Below are 20,312 nucleotides of genomic sequence, written 5' to 3' on the forward strand. Positions count from 1 at the left end.
TCTGATGATGAAAGTAAGTCATGCACATATGGGATGACATGAATAAATGGAGAGAATTTTCATTTTTGGGTGAAATATCCCTTTAAAGCCTAACTGGCAATCTGCACTGTAAGCTGCAATGCTTGACATAGAGACATTTCTCTATGTATTTATTTTTTACCTGCAATATCAGTATTGAAGTTGCCCAGCAAGCTCTGCACTCTGACAAATATTAATATGAACATTAAGACAAATCAAATCTCCTCCTATTTGCTACATCTGCATGGGTCTTGATTTGGAGAAACCCTAAGGATGCCATCAACCCATTATATTTGCTGCCAGCTGTTAAACATGGTTAGAGGGTTTAATTGTATGGCAGCAATTATGTTTTTATTAGATCCTTGATATAGATGGGATAGTTCTCTCAAAAATGTAAATTCTGTCATTATTTACTCACTATCTTTCTTCTAAGGAAAACGAAAGGATTTGATTGTCTGAATGTTCTTTTCCACAAAATGAAAGTGAAAGGCGACTGATTCTGTCATGCTCCAACATTGAGACACAAAAAAACAACACTGTAAAAGTACCATAAAATTAGTCTAAATGAATTGTGTGTTTTTTCTGAAGTCAAATATTAGCTAGTGGTTTATATTGTTGAAAGTAATTTCATTTTGGGTATTTTCATTCCTTTCATAAGATATTCACCCAATTTAGTCCAGCCGCTCTATAGTATGTTGAGTAAAATAAGTCGTGATTAATGAAATGTTTTCAGTCCTTCAACTTTGAGAAGGACCTTTACTTACTCTTGCATATTAATCTTGGTATCATCTCTATCTCCAGACAAAACCAAAGAAACGTCACTGCTCAAGCTTCAGTCTGGTCCATATCTATCCTCAGGAGATTCTTCCATCTCAAACACGTCTTCAGGGGTCCAGTTTGGCCCAGGTTCTAGAAAGTCCCACAGGCCCCTGGTTACTCCCATGATGCTCCATGGGCAGGAAGAAGACGATAGATCGCTGGCGAGACAGAGAGTTCCAAAGATGGAGAAAGTGGATAGACAAGGTCAGGCATCATTCGAAAATCAACACCAAGTTCAAGGGAAGCACCTAGATCTCAGTCGAGCCACAAAACCAACAGAACCACAAAGGGATATGCAGAGGTGAGTGTTCAGGGCTCAGGGGCGGTGCCAGAGATTTTGCCTGCAGGTGCTATGAGGGTGCATCATTCTTAAAAGGGAGTGCTAATTTCCTGACACAACTAGATCTCTAAACAACCCGACACCATACGCATCATTGCATCACGAATCACGACTTCAACATTTTTCTCCAAGAACTAAAAACGCTGTTTTAACTGTTTCTTTGCAACTTCTGGGTTGAACTGGCTTATAACATGAAGCGACTCAAAAAAATGACCACAGATTGACATTTCATCACCCTCCTTATACTCCCTATGTTCTCGCTGTGCAATTCCTTGGCATGTAGTGTAGCGTAAGCTCTAAATAACTGCCTTCATGTACTGCATATTCTGTTGTACCTTTGCTGAATGTCCCTTATCCTGCAAGTTTGCTATCTTTGATTCTTTGGACTGTTTGAATTCACTCCATGCCACAATAGCATTCTTGCGTTCTGCAGTTTCACTGTGAGATTGTAGTGTCTTTGTAGCTTTCTGCCAATTATGAAAGCCAATGAAGGTTAGTGCTGGTTCACATTGGTATCTCTGTGCATGTTTAAAAAAATGCCTGCATGTAAAGCAAAACACTTTGTCCTCTGAAACGGAATACTCCAACCAAGAATGCTGTTCGTACCTGCCTTTGTTGAAACATCTTTGCTGTGGCCCAAATGTTCTAGCAGGATATTTTTGAAGCATAGGGCATTGCAGGCCTTTCTCCAGAGTTTGACTAATATCTGCCAGTCCTGGCGGTGCAGCGATGACGCTAATTGAAGAGGTTGCTAGATGCTCTACAAATTCACACTCTGTATCACTACTTTCAAGATTAGGTCTATTTGAAATTGTGCTGACATACGTATGTTGGTCGTGTGGATATTTTACCAGAACCCTTTTAGCGGCCCCATAGACATTCTATGGCGATAGACTGGCGAGGTGACGAGGCGTTTTTTTTTTTTTTATGTATGTCTATGGAGGAGATGCTTTAGTGTGCTGAACATACTGCTTTATTGAGGTCACAGCTCATCATCACTTAATAGTCTTCAGCCTGTTTAACACTAAACTATGTGGGTACTATGAAATTTTAGGGGGTGCTGTGGGAGTGCTGAGTCTATTCATGAAGGTGCTTCAGCACTGGCTAGTGCCTCCTCTGGCGCCGCCTCTATAAGGGCCTTGCCTAACAAAGGCAGCTCGTTTATGAGAGGCGAATCGGAGAGTGACCCTTTTACCTAGAAAGCAATGCAAATTGATCGCCGTTAAGACATTCACGCCTTTACAGTAGGTGGCGCTAATCGACAAGCAATTGTACTCTAGGAGGGTAAGCGGCTCAAAGCACTTTTTAGCTGGTCTGCCCTCAGCCTAGCATGGATGAGAAGAAGTAGTTTGCAAACGACAAGCAAACGAGTTCTCTAAAGCGCAGATCATGAAAAGAAAACAGATTTCTTTACAAGCTGCAGCAGCGATGATGAGTTTGTTGTTGATTTGCTCAAAGAGAAAGAAAACATTTGAGACACTTTAACAAACGATTTCAGTTCACTTGCTGGACGAGTTGACTGGCAGTGTTATCATGTTCACAGTCTGAGGGGTGATTAGAAAGAATCGAGTGTAAAAACTAATATATTAACAGTTAAAACATGTTATCATTTATAATAATAGTTATTATATGCCGCTTCCGCATACTGTACTGTTATAAATCACTGCATAATGCACACACATATAATGTTGTCAATTGGAACAATACTGATTGTATCTTATTTCCATGTATATCTACATTACTTTTGCTTAAAAATTAAACGTGACTTTTAAACACAAAACTCATCTTCAGTCTGACCCATTATTAGATACTTTAATACTGCTAATGGCCCCAACCCTGGAGTCACGAGTTCAAATCCATGGCATGCTGAGTGACTCCTGTCAGGCCTCCTAAGCAACCAAATTGGCCTGGTTGTTAGGGAGGGTAGAGTCACATGGGTTAACCTCCTCATGGTCGCTATAATGTGGTTCTCGCTCTCGGTGGGGCACGTGGTGAGTTGTGTGTGGATGCCGTGGAGAATAGCGTGAAGCCTCCACACACGCTATGTCTCCGTGGCAACGCGCTCAACAAACAATGTGATAAGATGCACGGATTTCTCAGACACGGAGGCAACTGAGATTCATCCTTCACCACCCAGACTGAGGTGAGTCACTACGCCACCACAAGGACGTAGAGCGCATTGGGAATTGGGCATTTCAAATTGGGAAGAAAATCACAATTTCACAAAAAAAAATCACAAAAAAGTGGAGAAAATCCAAAAAATTTAATAATAAATACTGCTAATGGTTACACAGGTATTAACAATTTAAAGGTGCATTATGTAATATATTTACTGTAATAAAGCATAAATTATCATAATATGTTATCAGAGATTTAGGAAATATGCTAAGTTGAAATGTTGGCTTCTCCGAAAGCAATGCTACAGCCAGTATATTCTACTTTGAAATGTCTGTTCCGGGCGGGAATTTTTGTTTGTGTTTTGCCCTGTGTGATCCTGCCCACTGCCCATTTCCCTATAGTATTTCAACACCCCGGTTTACCAGATCTGAAACAAGTTAGCGGGCAAACACAGCACACTGCAGCCATGGAAGCCAGCAATACATCTAGCTAACATTGACAGAGTTATAAAAAATCCAATTAAAACAATAAAAACATTGCAAATGTATAAATAAGCTGATGCCATTGTCAGTTTGCTCATTCCTGTTGTGTGTCCACAACCTGGAAATCCACGTGAACTTGGGGATTTCCAGGTTTTTCTCCCCAATTTGACATGCCTGTTTCACAATGCGTTCTAGGCCCTCGTGGTGGCGTAGTGACTCGCCTCAATCCGGATGGTGGAGGATGAATCTCAGTTGCCTCTACAGCTGAGACAGTCAATCCGCGCATTTTATCACGTGGCTTGTTGAGCGCGTTATTGCGGAGACTTAGCAGGTGTGGAGGCTTCACGCTATTCTTTGCGGCCTCCATGCCAAATTCACCACGCGGCCCTCCGAGAGCGAGAACCACATTATAGAGACCATGAGGATGTTAACCCAACGTTACTCTACCCACCCTAGCAACCGGCCAATTGGTTGCTTAGGAAGCCTGACTGGATGGTGTGGTAGTCAACGTCTTTACTTGCTGAGCTACACAGGTTCCTCCAAAACCACGTTTTTGGTATTCAAAAGCACACAGAGTACACAGCCATAGTAATTCAATTATTTGTATTTGGTGAAGAAAAAAACATGAGATCTGCAAAGTTCTTTATTTAAAAAGTGATACAAAGGCAAAGATGCCACAATATACAGTATATGTTATATATATAAGAGATATAAGAGAACTCACGTTAGATTAAATGCAAAGGTAAAAATGCAGCTGTCTGATGCAATATGACAATCAACATAAGACCAGATTTGAAAGGGGGTGCAAAGAAGTAATGCAGCAATTTAATTTACATATTAAGTGAACCCATATGAGAAAATTTGTTTCAGTTTTTAAAAGCTTCACTTAGTTTGCTTCGAATGTTCGCTCCAGGCGACAATGGCACATCAGGAATACATTGTTTTGAGTCAAAATGTTGATTGCATTGAGAAATCACGTTTGGTGGGCAAATTACTTTAAAGGGATAGTTCAACCAAAGTTACAATTCTGTCATCGTTTACTCACCCTAGTGCAATTTCAAACCCGTAAAATTCTTTCTACAATGGAACACACAAGCAAAAAGGAAATATTTTGCTATTAACTCTGAAAAGAAATCAAATGATTGAACTCCTGCAAACAGCACACAAATCAAATATGTCGACTACATCAATTACATCAATCCTCATTGGTTCTTATGTCATGATGTTTGGTCGCAAGACAAAACAAATGAGGTTTGACATTATTTACATAAATGCCATATTTAAATTGTATGCCGTATACAAGAATTTAGCAGTGATTTCATTTGAGGGTAAACAAGGATTTAATTTCGGTCTGTTTACAGAAAGTGATCATATGGCTTCAAAAGACTTGGAATATAGTGCAAGAGTCATATCTACTATTTTTTCTGTGGTTTTATGGTTTTCTATGTTCTTATTTGAGCTAGACCAAAGTCTTTTGTGTTCCACTGAAGAAATTAAGTCATATGGGTTTGGACCACATGACAGTATTGTCCTTGTTGGGTGATTTATTAATGAATACACTTTTTCCTTTTCTGTAGGTACAATGCACACCATAAGGACGTGGGTGTCAGAGACCTGCCTCAACCCTTGAGAGCACCGCCTCCTCTCATATCCCCTAAATTGCTGCCCCGAGACCACCACTCATCCTCTCCCACTCCCAGCACTCTTTGGAACCCTGTTTCCCTCCTCAACACCCCATCTGATCGACCTCTATCTCATATACATCCTTTCTCAGGCCACACCAGATCAAAAACATCTGAAGTTGAAGCCAGGCAGCAAAGTTGTACTGAAAAGCCCTCCTCCATGTGGGTGAACTCCCTTCTTGAGTCTGATAAATACCAGGCAGAGATGGATAAGTCCACCAGGAGCTTTCTGAGCCAACAGAGGGCATTTTTCTCTCAATCTGGAACTGGAGAAAATAGGCAAATCCAAAGGCCAGGCATTCAGGTGCCAGCTCCAGAGAGGTCAGACCCCATGATAGTCTACGATCAGGCTCTGCAACAGGACAGGAGGCTGGTCAGCAAGCTGGACCTGGAGGAAAAGAAACGCAAGGAAGCCAGAGAGAAAGGTGTGCTATTAAAAGTAGAAAAGGAGAATATTAAAAAAGAGCTGAATTTTTTGTTGCCTGTACAGGGTACAATACAAGTGGAGTACCACAGAAAATACTGTAATTTTTACCTGTGTGTGTGTGTGGTGTGTGTGTGTGTGTGTGTGTGTGTGGTTCCAGATTTTTTAATTGAAAAATGTTGAATTCCAAAATCCATTCATCCTTGTTTTAACGTCTATAATCTTCTGCCTGTTTCAGGTTACTATTATGAATTAGATGACTCTTATGATGAGAACGATGAGGAGGATGTCCGAGCCCATCTGAGAAGAGTTGCTCAACGACCTCCTCTCAAACTAGATACATCTAAAGAGGTACAAAATTAATCAATACATCATTGTTCATTACCTTCCTAAAGACTATAGAAGGCCAAATTATCTTTTAATGTTCCCACTCATCATAATTCAATTTTTACTAGTAAGAATTCCAGTTAGAAAGCTCTCTAACAAAATGTGTACTTGTTAAAATTCCAATTAATGAGCTCTACGATTGAAATGGGTCACATGACGCTATGTGAGGGTAGGTCGCTTGAAGGCTAGCTCCACTTAAACTTTGCTACAATTATCCTTTTAAGCAATATTAACCAGTGAGAATTGTAATAGTTGTGCCCAACTGTGCTGGGAGGGTAGGATGTTGAAACATTTTGAAATCGACATGCTGCGTGGACATTAAAAAGCACTTACACTCTCACGCGTCGGACACATTGCAGGATCAAGATGGCAGAGGTCCGGTCGATAGTGACAGCAGCCAGCTTCATGACGTAGGTCAGGATATCTCAAACATTTATTCAGTACTAACGAAAATCTCGACCAACATGGAGGGTGAAAGAGAGCTACAGGCTAACCCGACTGCTACCAAGGCTTATGTGGAACAGGTGTGAAAAACTAGAGGATATGGAAAATTGGAGAAGACGTAATAATGTTTATTTAGTTGGAATCCCCGAGTGAAAGGAAGGTCAAGATATGGTGCATTATTATAAGGACTTATTACGAATTTAATGGACACAGCAGGCCACAGAGCTCTTGGTCAGCTTTCCGCGATGGGTGACAGACCCCCAGCTTGGGGGGGTGGGTTAATTTATATAACTCATTACAGATTTTTTGGATGAAATCAATAAAAATCTTAATGACAAAAAAGACACATTCATACACCAATGGTGGCAGAGCTGCTAGCCTACAATTGGGAGCAATTTGGGGTTCAGTGTCTTGCCCAAGGACACTTCGGCATGTGGAGTCATGTGGGCCGGGATTCAAACCACCAACCCTGCGATTAGTGGCCGACCCGCTCTACCAACTGAGCCACAGCCGCCAACAACTTTGGCGAACTGCATGTTAGTTATCTGTGGATTTTAAAAGATTTTAATGGTTTTTTAAACACAGACACACACAGTCCTCAACACTTGGTACACAAAACACAACAAAATTGGTAAATATGACTTTACTTGGTCATTCATGTGCATGTAACTCGTAATTATGACATTTCTGACTCCACTTGACAGCATCAAAAACCTGGCAGCAGTCAAATAATGCAACTGCATTAATTATTCATGCCAGGGTCCATGCTGGAAACACCAGCTCCCTGCAAAAGCCAGCTAGTGAGTTCTGCGGCCATCACAAATATCAAACTTCATCAACAACATCACTTCATTAGCATCTTTGCATGTTTATGTTTGCAGAAGATGGAGTTTCTGGGTTTGTTTGGACTGAGCACTGTCTCTAAGTGTGATGAGCTGCTGGAGATGAAGAGGAAGAAAAGGAAGAAAATGATGCAGGAGAGAGTCCCTTCACCTACAACAGTGCAGAACAAACGGAAGACTCCTCCTCCTCCTCAGCCTCCTCTCACCACACGCTACACCCCAGAGGAGATGGACAACACTGCTGAACTGGAGGACAAGAAGCATTTCCTCAGTATCTTCAGTCTGGACCATGTCAGTCTGGAGAAAAGAAAAAGTGCGTACACACAGTCATACACCAAGGAAAATTATTTAAAATGTTGTTACAAATGCACATTACTATTTTTATTCTCTAAAAGTAAAAGTCTATATAATAATTTTGTTTTACTACAGAAAACGAGAAGATCATGGACTTGTTGGAAGCTATCAAACAAAAAAACATAAATCTGGACACCCTCAGAGATGCCTCAGACACAACCTGCTCCAGTCCGTCTACTTCAGTGTCCGGTGGGAACAGTGAATTAAGACTTAGTACTGCTAAAATGATGTACTGGGTACCACAAAAATTGAAAGGGATCATATCTTTTTTTCCCCTGTCCACTCATAATGTTAGTCAAGCTTTCTGACACCAAAAATAGTCATAACGATTTGAAATAGTCATAATGCAAATTGAAATGATCATTTTCCACCCTCTCTCTGACCTTTGAAATTATTCAGGCTGTTACATATGTAAATGATCTCTGTTATGGCTAGCTTGCATTACATCGTGACAGGTTCAGAAAACTTTCCATGCAGAAATATGACGCTCAGACACTTGAGATCCAACTGAAATGATTACATAGCTTCATCCTTCTGATGGATGTGCAGAGTTGTAGGTGCTACACACAGACGATCACAAAATGTGGCTAATCTTTGTTTGATTTTTACAGCTTAGATACAATAGATGTGCTTGATTGGGTAGGAAGTTTTGTTTTTTGAAAGTTACAGTTTGTTTACACAGTAAATCAAACTCTTATTTTAAAAGATCAAGGAAATGCTTTTTTTCTTGCTGATATGATCCCTTTAACATGATGCAGTATATTATCAAATATCCATTTTGTTATAGTTTGCACTTGTTTCTGACACCTGTGCTGCTCTTTCATCATACAGCTGTCTCACAACTCAATCAGTCAGTCAGTAATGATCACCATGAACCCCTCAATCCCTCCCTCGAAAATCCTCAACCTCTAGACCTCCCACCACTGGCTCCTCTCCACACCCAAGGCCAATCCAAAGAGGCTTCTCCCATCAGAGGGACACCCAGCCTGAAGGCCAGTGCTCAGCTACCCCTAACCAGACCCAAGGATCGCCCACCCGGGCTGAACGGATTAAACGGCAGACACAAAGTCTGGGAGAATATAAACCCTGAGGAGTTTGCTCAACACTTCCATCAGTCTGTACTGCAGTCTACCCAAACAACTCAACATAAACAAAAAGGTGACTTGTTATTCTTTTGGTGATGCTCAGATTTTAGTAGAGGTAGACTTGTACTCGGTTTGACCGAGTACTCACACATTTCTACTTCAAGGAATATTCTGGATTCAGTACAAGTTAAGCTCAATCGACATCATTTGTGCAATAATGTTGATTACCACAAAAGTTAATTTAGACTCGTCTCTCCTTTAAAAATAAAAGCAAAAATCAAGATTACAGTGAGACACTTACAATGGAAGTTAATGGGGCCAATTTTTTGCACATTAAAATACTCACTTTTCCAAAAGTATAGCCACAATACTTTAACAATATGCGTGTAAACTTGATTTTTAGTGTGATAAAACTGCCGATAAATGCGGCCATTTATTCTCAAGTGAGAAACGTATCGCAGTATATTTGAGAATAACAGTTTTAGCACAAACAAAGATGAATTTACATTTGTGACCATGTAGATAGCTAAACAATTTTGTATAAACAAAATGGCATAAATGTAGTAATATTACTGTGGCCGAGTGAAGACAGCGTGGAGCGAGGCCAGGATGGACACCTGGGGATAATTATTTCTCACAGCTGTTGGCGATTACAGTTTTAGTGGACGATAGATAAAGTCGTAGCCAGAGCCACAATGGCGCAATAGAGATGCACACAAAGCTGTCTGTCTGTGTGTCTGTGTTGAGGTTATGCTGAAAGCACCGTTATGTGTGACACTGAAAAGTGTGTGTGTTAATAAATGTCTTAAGTTTGGATGTTTACCCGGCTCCCGCTTCCTCCTTCCTCCTTCATAAGAAAGGCAAAGGTCTGCCACAAATACATATAATAATAATAATGATTATTGCTAATACATTAAAATATATTCGCAATATACTGTATATATATTATATAATAATAAGATACAATTACTTTCATATTTGTAATAGTTACAAAAATGTATCTGCATATTACTTACCGTTGATCTCAACATTTGAGAAATTTTGCGCAGTCAGGAGGTGCAGCGTTAAACATTTGTTTTGTGTTTTCCAGTAGGTACCACTTTAGGAGCGAATAAGCAGTTTGACACATCTAAGTATCACCCTCCTGACCTACAAAGTGCAGTAAACAAGGTCCCTCATGTAGAGCCCAATGGCCACTTCTCCCGTATCTCACCCTACCGAGAATCTCCAGGGGTGAGGCATGAGCTTTCAGCTGGGGAGGACATCATTGAGGGTGAAGATGGTGCTGATGAGACATTCAGTTCAAGATGGAAAGGGATTGAGTCAATATTTGAGGCATATCAGGAGTACATAGAGGGTGAGGTTACAGCACTTTACATTCTTTGGATAGATAAGTGAACATGATGGACTTTAAATATGCATATGTGAAGAACTAAAGAAAAGAAAACAATTCAGTTAAATTCCAAAAGAACTGAACTGGATCGATGCTACATGAACACAACCATTGTTTTTGTTGTTTTTTACCCTATCTAAAACCATCAATTATAGATAGTTTATACGTAATGTATGACATTGTGTTCTAATTAATAACTTTGTGATCAAAGTTTATTACTCAACCTTTCTCTCTCTCTCTCTCTCTCTCTCTCTCTCTCTCTCTCTCTCTCTCTGTCTCAGAGAGAAGTGTAGAGCATCAGGTCCTTCATAGTGAGTGTAGACGTCTTGAGACACAGCATTACAATCTCACTCTCACAGCTGAGCAGCTTTCTCAGAGCATGAGGGTAAGAGTATGACTCTACAGTGTTGATGACTGGTGATATTGGCAAAAACTATGATAACTGTGCCTGATTGACTGATTAACAGAAGTGTTAGGATCCTATGATTCAGCTTCAAAATCTACATTTTCTGTGGATTTGATTTAATTTTGAGCATGTATAATGCAAAATAAGTGTTTATTTAATTTAATCGATTCGATGATTCTATTTTATTTTACAAGATTATATACAAGCATATTGGACACATATTGGCCATATATATTTCTTCTATTTTTAGTTGGGCTGTTGATTTAATGCGTTAATTTTGTGCAATTAATTATTTTCAAATAATTCCGCAAAAAAAGAAGAAACAAAAATTAATTAATTATGCCTCCTGACCCATACATAAATTGCGTAATAAAAGTACATATTATCCTAATATCGGAGCAAATCAGGCTTTAAGTACGGTACTGTAACACAGTTAAAGGATGGGCAAGGAGGAGGCGAGAACCGGCTTGTCAATATAAATAATATTTAATGAAGCTCAAAACACACAAACATAAACACATGACGGACATGCCCGTAATTCTCTCTCTCTCGAACCATCGTCACCGGCCGCCTTTATTCCGACCCGGCCCCGCCCCCTCCACTCCACAGGTACACATAGTTTTTATGGGCCGCGTCAGCAGGGGGCAGTCAGCTTCAACAAACCTCACAAGCAGTGTGGCCACAGAATGAGAACCAGAGCGCGATCTTGAAAGCTGGACAAAGCATAACAGAATGCAGGGGTCCCTAGACAATATGTTCCTAGTTTCAACTACATTTAACTTGTCACAGCATCCTTAAAATATAATGTTTATGGTGATGATTACCAATAAGACACTCCAAAAGACGCACATGAACATAGACAGACAATTAAAAATGGCGCCAAATTTCATTTGAATGCAAGAATACGTAGTGTGAGAACATGACAGATTGATGAACTCAATTGTAAAATGGATTGCTGTTTACTTTAAGGCTTGTTCAATGAGATGGGAATAAAACAAGAAATATATTGACTTATAAAGGCACTTTTTGTATTGTCAAATCAATGCTTGTTATAATTCTTTCAAATTTGCCATAATAATGCAACTTATTTTAATTATTATTTATTGTTTATTTTGAATTTTATTTTGGGTCCTTTGTCAGCAAATAATGATATGCAGTTAATTTGATTAATTAATTGGCATGTCATGTAACTAATTCAGTTAAAAACTAATCCCATTTGATTGATTGACTTCCCTTTTTTGTTTTGTTTGTTTTTTGTGAATTTTGTGCAAAGAAAGGGCTTATTTCAATTGAACAATTTTGTGCAAATCTTATTAAACTTGATAAAATTTTTATTCCACACAGTATATCAGCATTACAGTATATCGTTCATCTGCCACCCTGCTCTCTAGTTATCAGTAGTGACCATTTAAAATCATATTTCAGTCAACCAATACTGTACAGTGTATAGTATATAGTACTCCTCTCTTTTTCCTCATATTAGGAGCTCTTGGTACAAAAGCACAATCTGGCAGTCAAGAGAGATCATATGCAGGCCGAACTGGAGCACTTGAAGGAATGTTTGGCACTGCCACTGTTACACTGGCACAGAGAGTACTACAAGAGGCCTTCGCCGAGGTGACCTTACTCACTCTTTTAAAGTGAATACACCTCACTCCATCTGAACCTGAAGACTGCAATATACTGAGCACTGCGGTAGAATCTGAAGAAATCAATGTGGCCTCATTTTACGAGATCTTCAATGACTTAATGTTTGATTTCAGCTTTGGGCATGAGGAAGATAAGACAAAGCCATTGGCCACATTCTGGTGCCAATGTCTGATGCCTCACTGTGACATTCTGCACTACAAACCCTACCACTATATACAGAATATAACCCTGAACAAAACAAATATTTACAGCTATCTAAAGACTATGATATATATATCCAGTGCTTGACATACATTATATGGACTAAATCTAATGGAGGATATTTAAAAGACTAATGTCAAGAGGTGCAGAAAAACAATCCAGAGATGGCTAGAGATGAATACACATTTGAATTAGCTGTTTTGCCTGCAAAAAGCTCTGAGAATGCACTTCAAACTTATTAAGGCGTCTCATGCCCAATGGGTACACCACTGTTGGACTAAGGGAGGGAAGACATGCTCAAAAATGTTTAGTTAAATATATTATTATATTTATACCATTTTATTATTATGTAAAATATTGTCAAAATCATATTTTATATGCTTTCATTATTAATGATTAATTATAAAAGGCCTGTAATTTGAAATATAAACATTTGAATGTTTTGACAGGAAACTGCTGGTCAGAATGTGGAAAACATGAGGGTAATTTTAGAGTCCTCTTTTAAAAACCTAATAGGTCTGCAAGATGATCATTGATAGATATTTGGGGAACACATTGATTTTGTTGTAGATTTATAAATTGTGTAAGAATGTCTTGAAAGTGATTATGTTGTCTTTTAAAGGTGCACTTATTTTGCATTTTTATGTTGCGCTGACATCTAGTGGCATAGAGTCAGCATCACATTTTAAAACAATTTCTCAGTTACTGATGCCAAGTTGTAAATGTGCTATTAACAAGCTGCCACGGTTATGTTATTTTGTCAATGAAAGCATCCAGTGACAGAGGATTATTGAGCTAAAGCATGTAATATTCAACATGGTGGCACTCATGAATATGCACCCAGCACCACATGTAGAATAAATCAACTTTATCTCTGTAGTTAATATTGCAAGTAAATAATATTTAAAACAAGAATTAAGTATGGAAATAGGTTTTTGTAGGAAATGGAAATGAACTTGAACAGCCATTAATGGTTGTTCCAAAAAAAAAATGAAATGTTTTTAGTTGTAATTTTTTGTGAAATGAAAAATAAGTTAATATATTACTTAAATAAATAAAAAAATATTTATAGATACATTGATGTAATTCCTGGAAAAAATGAGTAATGTCTTGCCATATTTTCTCTATGAACGAGCAAAGTTTGTGGACGTAATGGTTATGATTCATCCACAAGGGTAACAAGATCTTTCAGATGTTGTTTGACCATGTTGCAATACAACAAAATAAACAAAACACATTAATTTACATTCTGTCTCTTTTCATTTTTAAATCAAACATCCAATTGCCAGATCCTATTTCTGGAGGTTGAGACCCCCTATTTGTCTTTATTTGTTTATTTAATTTGTTAAAACACACTAAATACATTCATTATACATATGAAGATACATTGTAGTTACAGTACACTGTAACATCTACTTCAGCTAGCAGATTCACAGAACAGAGAATACAAATATTCTTAACTTCAATTTTCCTCTTATTTAATCATTTAAAGGGATAGTTCAACTACAAATGAAAATTCTCTCATTTACTCACATTCATGCTATCCTAGATGTGTATGACTTTATTTCTGATGCAGAACACAAATTAAGATTTTTAGAAGAATATTTCAGCTCTGTAGGTCCATACAATGCAACTGAATGGTGGCCAAAACTTTGAAGCTCAAAAAAGCACAAACAGGCAGCATAAAAGTAATCCACATGACTCCAGTGATTAAATCCATGTCTTCTAAAGTAATATGATAGCTATCTTTGAAAAACAGATTCATATTTATGTCCTTTTTAATATATATATATATATATATATATATATATATATATATATATATATATATATATATATATATATATATATATATATATATGGCTTTGAACAGCCTCGACCAGTAGGTGGTAATATGCACAAAGAATGTAAATCACAAAAAAAAAAAAAGAAGAATGTGGCAATGAAAGCAAAAGTGCAGATATATAGTAAAAAAGGACTTAAAAGGGGCCTGGGTAGCTCAGTGATTATTGATGCTGACTACCACCCCTGGAGTCGCGAGTTCCAGGGTGTGCTGAGTGACTCCAGCCAGGCCTCCAAAGCAACCAAATTGCTAGGGAGGGTAGAGTCACATGGGGTAACCTCCTCGTGGTCGCAATTAGGGGTTCTCGCTCTCAAAGGGGCGCGTGGCAAGTCGTGTGTGGATCGCAGAGAGTAGCAATGAGCCTCCACATGCTGTGAGTCTCCATGGTGTCATGCACAGCGAGCCACGTGATAAAATGCGCGCATTGACTGTCTCTTATCCTGAGACTTATCCACCACCACCTGGATTAAGCTGAGTAACTGCGCCACCACGAGGCCCTACTAAGTAGTGGGAATTTGGATTTTCCAAATTGGGAGAAAAGAGGATATAAATAAATAAAATAAAAAGCACTTATCCGAAATACTGATCTGTTTCTCAATCACATTTATCATATCACTTCTAAAGACATGGATTAAACCACTGTAGTCATGTTCACCATTCACTTACATTGTATGGACCAACAGAGCCAAAATATTCTTCTAAAAGTCTTCATTTGTTTTCTACAAAAGTAAGAAAGTGATACACATCTGGGATGGCATGAGGGTGAGAGAATACAGATTTTTGGGTGAGCTATTCCTTTAAGAAAAAAGTTAGGAATATTTTGTATTCATGAAAAGACTGTCGCACCTCTTAAGAACTTTCTGAATATTTTACTAAAGATTTTCGTGAGTCCGGCTCCAGATCAAGTAAATAGCTCCTCAAGGCAACAACTGCACATTTTCACTTTTTGCTATGTACCTTCTTCACAATTTTTTGTGAAGTCTGCACTCGATTATAATGTCCCAGTAGCCTTTTTTCCTCTAAGCTGTTTCTTCAACATTGCCTGCACTAGTTTCAGTCAAGTCTCCCCAGCCTTCTTCTTCTGGTTCAGCAAGTCATTCCGGTCCTTTATGGTCCACATTCTCTGGGGAAACACCGCCTTTGATGGAACTACAATTTCCACCCAAAGGTTCATGTAGTTTGCAATAGTGACAGTGTACTCAATGAAAGTCTCAGTCTGTTTACTCAAGGATCAGAGTACAAACCCTTCTTTATCTCTTTTAGTTTGGTTCCTAAAAATCATCAAAAGCATGTACAACAGGGCTAGTCAACTGGGGGCCCGCGGGCCAAATCCGGCCCCCGATCATCTTTTTCTGGCCCTCCAACTGATTTTTGATAAAATTGTCTCGCCGTCTGCGGTGAGGTTTTCAGCACTCAATGGCACGTACAACAGCATTCAGCCATCAGTAGTTGTCCAGACCGGAGCCCGTGTATAACTTTTCTGGTGATAGTTTAGTTACACTGTTTTGCTAAACATGGATCACACCATTTAGGTGAGCATTTGATAACATCTTTTTCAATAAAATGTATTTATGTAAATTGCTTAGTTGTGTGGAGTGCCGTCAAATCTACAGATGTCAAAAATGTTCACCGCAGAGGTGAAAGAAATGTTGTCAGCACATATGCACATAAGGCAACAAAAGAGAAATCGAATTTGAAAACTGAACGATCAAAGAAAATGCGCTAAAAAGTTTGCTTTTATTCATTATTATTTAAGTGTCATCTGTGCAGGGTCTCGTCAAAAAGTGATCATGTGGAACTGATCCTGCAAATATTCTGATTATACTTGGATCTATACAGCTGTTATTATCTGCAGGACAATTTTCCCCCTCACTGAATAGAATGATAGTTATAGAGAAAATGGCATTTCTATATGGCCATTGTTTTCATATGTGGGTTGAATTTGTGAGAGGGCATGTCTAAATGTTTCTCCTCAGTTTTAATAATTTCTTAAAAAAATTAGGCACCGAGTATAAGTCATGTTTGTTCTTCAGCCAGACCTTATGAATTAATTTATGGCCAGACCTTAAAAATTTTTAATTCAGTATACAGTTTACCGTGTGACTATTATATTATAATAAATGCACAGTATTAAGAGTGTTTTAAGTAACTTTACGTGCAATGAAAGTGCTAGTTAAGATGAATACGGAACAAATATTGGCTCCCACCAAGTTTTCATCTGTATAATCTGGCCCCTTCAAAAAAGTAGTTAAAGAGCCCTAATGTACAGCATAAGGGAAAGCATAGATTTTAAAAAACCATCATTAGTCATCATTTGTTATTTTTCAAGTTTTTCACGTTTAATCATCTTTTGGCTGTTTTGCCATTCTCGTAAAAAGTCCCAGTGTGATAAATGACTAATAGCATTTAAAAGTACAAATATGCAATGTTGTCATGGAATATAGCTAGTTAAAATAGGTTAAGATGAAGCATGTCACAATGCACTCACTGCTTGACATGTCATGCCATTACGAAACCAGCAGATGGCGGTAATCATGCACATAATCGCATATTTTTAGTCTTATGTTAATCATGTATTAATCCATGGAACATTACACAAAAAACTGCAATGGCTTGTTTATTCAACCCATTTAAAATCTATACTGTGTTTGATACACTCACAGACCATACTGTTAACTAGGGGCCGTTCACACCGAACACGTCCTCGCGCAAAAAAAAAAAAAAAAAGTAAGGCTATGCAGCGCCAGGAGACGCGTCCTTGACAGATTACATTTTTAACATGGCTCAGGGTTAAACAATCAAACAAAAAACCTGAAATTAAATAGAAAGGACAATAATTAAAACCAGCGTGCGTTAACGTAGAAAGTAGCTATTCTGTGTGAACGGCCCCTAACAGATGACGTTTACACACCATGCGTTCTTGCGTTCCATCTGCGTCAGGGCGACGTCTTTGGTTGTTGAGTCGCGTTTTTAAAGACTGCGTTTCAAATATTTTTTTTTAACCTTTTAAAACTTTTAAAGACGCGTTACGACACCGCTGCGTTCTGTTCTGTTGCGCTCCGTCCAGCTGTTCTGATCTTTTTCGAAACGCTTAGGCCTACCTGTTCACTGAAACGCGCAGATGAGCAGCTTGTAAATCACATGACCCTCTCTTTTCCCAATACAAGTTTTCTAGGCGACAGTCTCTGTTTAATTAACCCGTGCTCACCTTCAGAGTTTAAATGTATCTGGTCAGCGAAAGTATGGCATGAGCTTCTGGCAACATCGTCAATCTCATTTTCACGTTTAAAGTGTTTTTTTTTTGTTGTTGTTTTTTGTCACTTTCACGAAATAAACTGCACCTTTTCATGAAAGGATTTACAGAGAGTTGCGATGGGGCGGAGCCATTTGATCCTGTCTCTGATTCTGAAACATCTCGCCTATACAAAAACTGCGGGTAAAAAAAATAACATTTTCAATCTGTGTAAGTTAGTGTCGGTATACTTCATTGTGACGTATCTCGCGCGAAAAATTGCATGATGTAATTCTATGAAACCTTTGGCGTCTCTCATTAACATATGCGTAAATAATGACCTCATGATTAGCTGAATTTTACCTGTCAGCTTAAGTTTACTGTGTGGCATTATGTATTTTGCATTCCTTAAAAATAAAAAAAATGGCTAACTTCAATATGGAAAATGAAAATGCACCCGTTTCATAGAATAACCCATATAAATAAAACACAGCGAAGAAATTATAGTAGGCTACTCTGTGCAATTCCCACCTTTATACCTATATGGATTACATATCCATTGCTTTTCCAGTTCATGCTATTCGTAGCAAGCAAGCAAGCATTATTTCAGCACTGTGTTTGTTTACCAGAATGAATAACAAAACTCAACCTCCAATGGGAACTTTGTACCTGGAAACAGCCTGTTTAACACAGCTGCTCCTGTTTATTGACTGAATGAGGATGTTGGCTGCAGAACAACAATCCTACTTAACCATTACACACATACAACTTATGACTGGTGCTATAGCAACCCGGCCAATTCAGTATTGACAGCACAATGATATGAGCAACATGCATAGGCATAAGCATGGCTGGTATGAGGGGGGATAAAGGGGCGTAGCCCACCTTGATTTTTTTTTTGTGTCTCCCCATCCCAATCTTGGTTGGATGGCAAAACGATCAAGAGGGCTCAGATGAAGAGACAAACACTTGCCCTACCAAAAGATCAAAATGCCACTCTTATCCACTGATCCAGTTTTATCGGTGGGGGCATGGCCCACCTGGACTTTTCTTGTGCCCCCCAGTTCCATTTGGATGACGAAACGATCAGGCGCCCCCTATCCAGGTCAGACGAAGAGACAAGCACTTGCCTGCCCTAAAGATCAAAATGCCACCTCCATCTGCTGATCTGTTGTAAGTGGGGACTAGGGGGGCATGACCCACGTAGAGTTCAATATTTGCTCATAGTCTCTTCTGTCATTTTTTCCTAATTAATATTAAATCATAAATATTTACATTGATCCATTTGGCAGATTCAAAGCCACTGCAGTATTTTCAAGGTATTTATTTGATCACTTTGTTCATTTCCTGGGATTCAAACCCATGATCTTGACATTGTTAGTGCCAGTGAGCTTCAGGAACTACTTCTGGCTTCCTTTCTTCCATTTTTTTTAAGAGAGTCTTGTCCCTCCCCAAGCCATGAACTTAACAAACTTTGCCAAAACTATTGATTAGTAGTTGTTCTTCACAAATGCTCATATTATCTTCACGATTCCTTTTAAACAATTTTGTTTCTTGATGGACTGATTAAATCTGTGCACATTTACTCTTAATAATTTGCATTGGTGTTGTGCGATTAGATTGAAGCTTGTAATTTTCTCAATGCTTTACAGTTTTGTGTGCAATACGCATCAGATGGTCTAGACCCAAGAGGTCCTGGGAAACAACACAGGCAAAATTTATGTTGCTTCACCATCAAGTTGAGTCCTTAATTGAGACTTCAAGTTGTAAGATCTCTCTTCATAATGAATGATGGCTACAAAGCCTACATCCGTAAAGAACATCAAGTTCAGGAGCCCATTTCCTAGCATAGAATACAGTACTTTATCTTTTCCAGGTCATTTATTTTTCAAACATGGGGAATGTGAAGCAGTACTGATGAAAAGCAGCTTCACCTGTGTGTCAGAATAGAGTTCCACTCATCTCCTCTGAGATTGGATATCCCTCACAAGACTCAAGCAAGGTTATGCCAATAAAGAAGTCATTGTTTTTAGCCAAGTGACATGTTGAAGACTCATTCAGGTGCAGTAATTCCATACAGGTCTACTGTCTCTCTCAGTTACTGGTGGACTGTACCTTTATATAGAATCTAGGAAAGATCCAGTAGTTTGTCGAAGTTTTAGTACTAGTAGTGCTGTTAATATTTAAAACCAACCCTATCTCGCAATAATAGTCAGGGTTCCCATGGCCATGGAAAACTTGGAAATACCTGGGAGTTTTAAAATGGTGTTTTCCGGTGTAGTAAAGTCATGCAAATAGGATATATATATTCTAGTTTTGCTCTACTTTAAAATATTTCATCTCCTAGATTTTGCTCTTGAGAAGAGCTTTGTGTAGAGTAAATCCTGCTCACAAGTCTTCAAGTGATTTTCATTTTTCAATTTCAGTTAACTGGTCAAAACAAAAATCGGTCTAATTGATTCATTAGCAAATCTGTCTGAATTAAAATGAATTATAAATCAGCATAATCCAGTAATCACAAACGACTGGAAAAGTCATGGAAATTCAGTGGTCAGAAACCTTGAATATTTCAAGAGGGGCGAAATCGTAAGA

At 38.6% G+C, this 20,312-nt stretch overlaps 1 protein-coding gene across 2 annotated transcripts in view; it reads left to right on the top strand.

Annotated features, from left to right (window-relative positions):
• The window catches only part of LOC127640309 (genetic suppressor element 1-like), a 74,543-nt gene extending 60,675 nt beyond the window's left edge, over positions 1–13,868 (top strand). Inside the window, exons 8-16 of one of the 2 annotated variants that reach the window (XM_052122773.1) lie at positions 820–1,138; positions 5,355–5,884; positions 6,122–6,234; positions 7,596–7,869; positions 7,986–8,099; positions 8,742–9,068; positions 10,089–10,352; positions 10,670–10,773; positions 12,278–13,868. In XM_052122773.1, coding sequence (XP_051978733.1) covers positions 820–1,138; positions 5,355–5,884; positions 6,122–6,234; positions 7,596–7,869; positions 7,986–8,099; positions 8,742–9,068; positions 10,089–10,352; positions 10,670–10,773; positions 12,278–12,415 — 2,183 coding nt within the window. In that variant the 3' untranslated portion in view covers positions 12,416–13,868. Of the gene's footprint in view, positions 1–819; positions 1,139–5,354; positions 5,885–6,121; positions 6,235–7,595; positions 7,870–7,985; positions 8,100–8,741; positions 9,069–10,085; positions 10,353–10,669; positions 10,774–12,277 lie in introns of both variants that reach the window. The other variant, XM_052122775.1, reaches the window with a different exon arrangement.
• Positions 13,869–20,312: the final 6,444 nt, after the last annotated feature.

The sequence above is a fragment of the Xyrauchen texanus genome, chromosome 49 (assembly GCF_025860055.1).
Source record: "Xyrauchen texanus isolate HMW12.3.18 chromosome 49, RBS_HiC_50CHRs, whole genome shotgun sequence".
Taxonomy (NCBI): Eukaryota; Metazoa; Chordata; class Actinopteri; order Cypriniformes; family Catostomidae; genus Xyrauchen; species Xyrauchen texanus.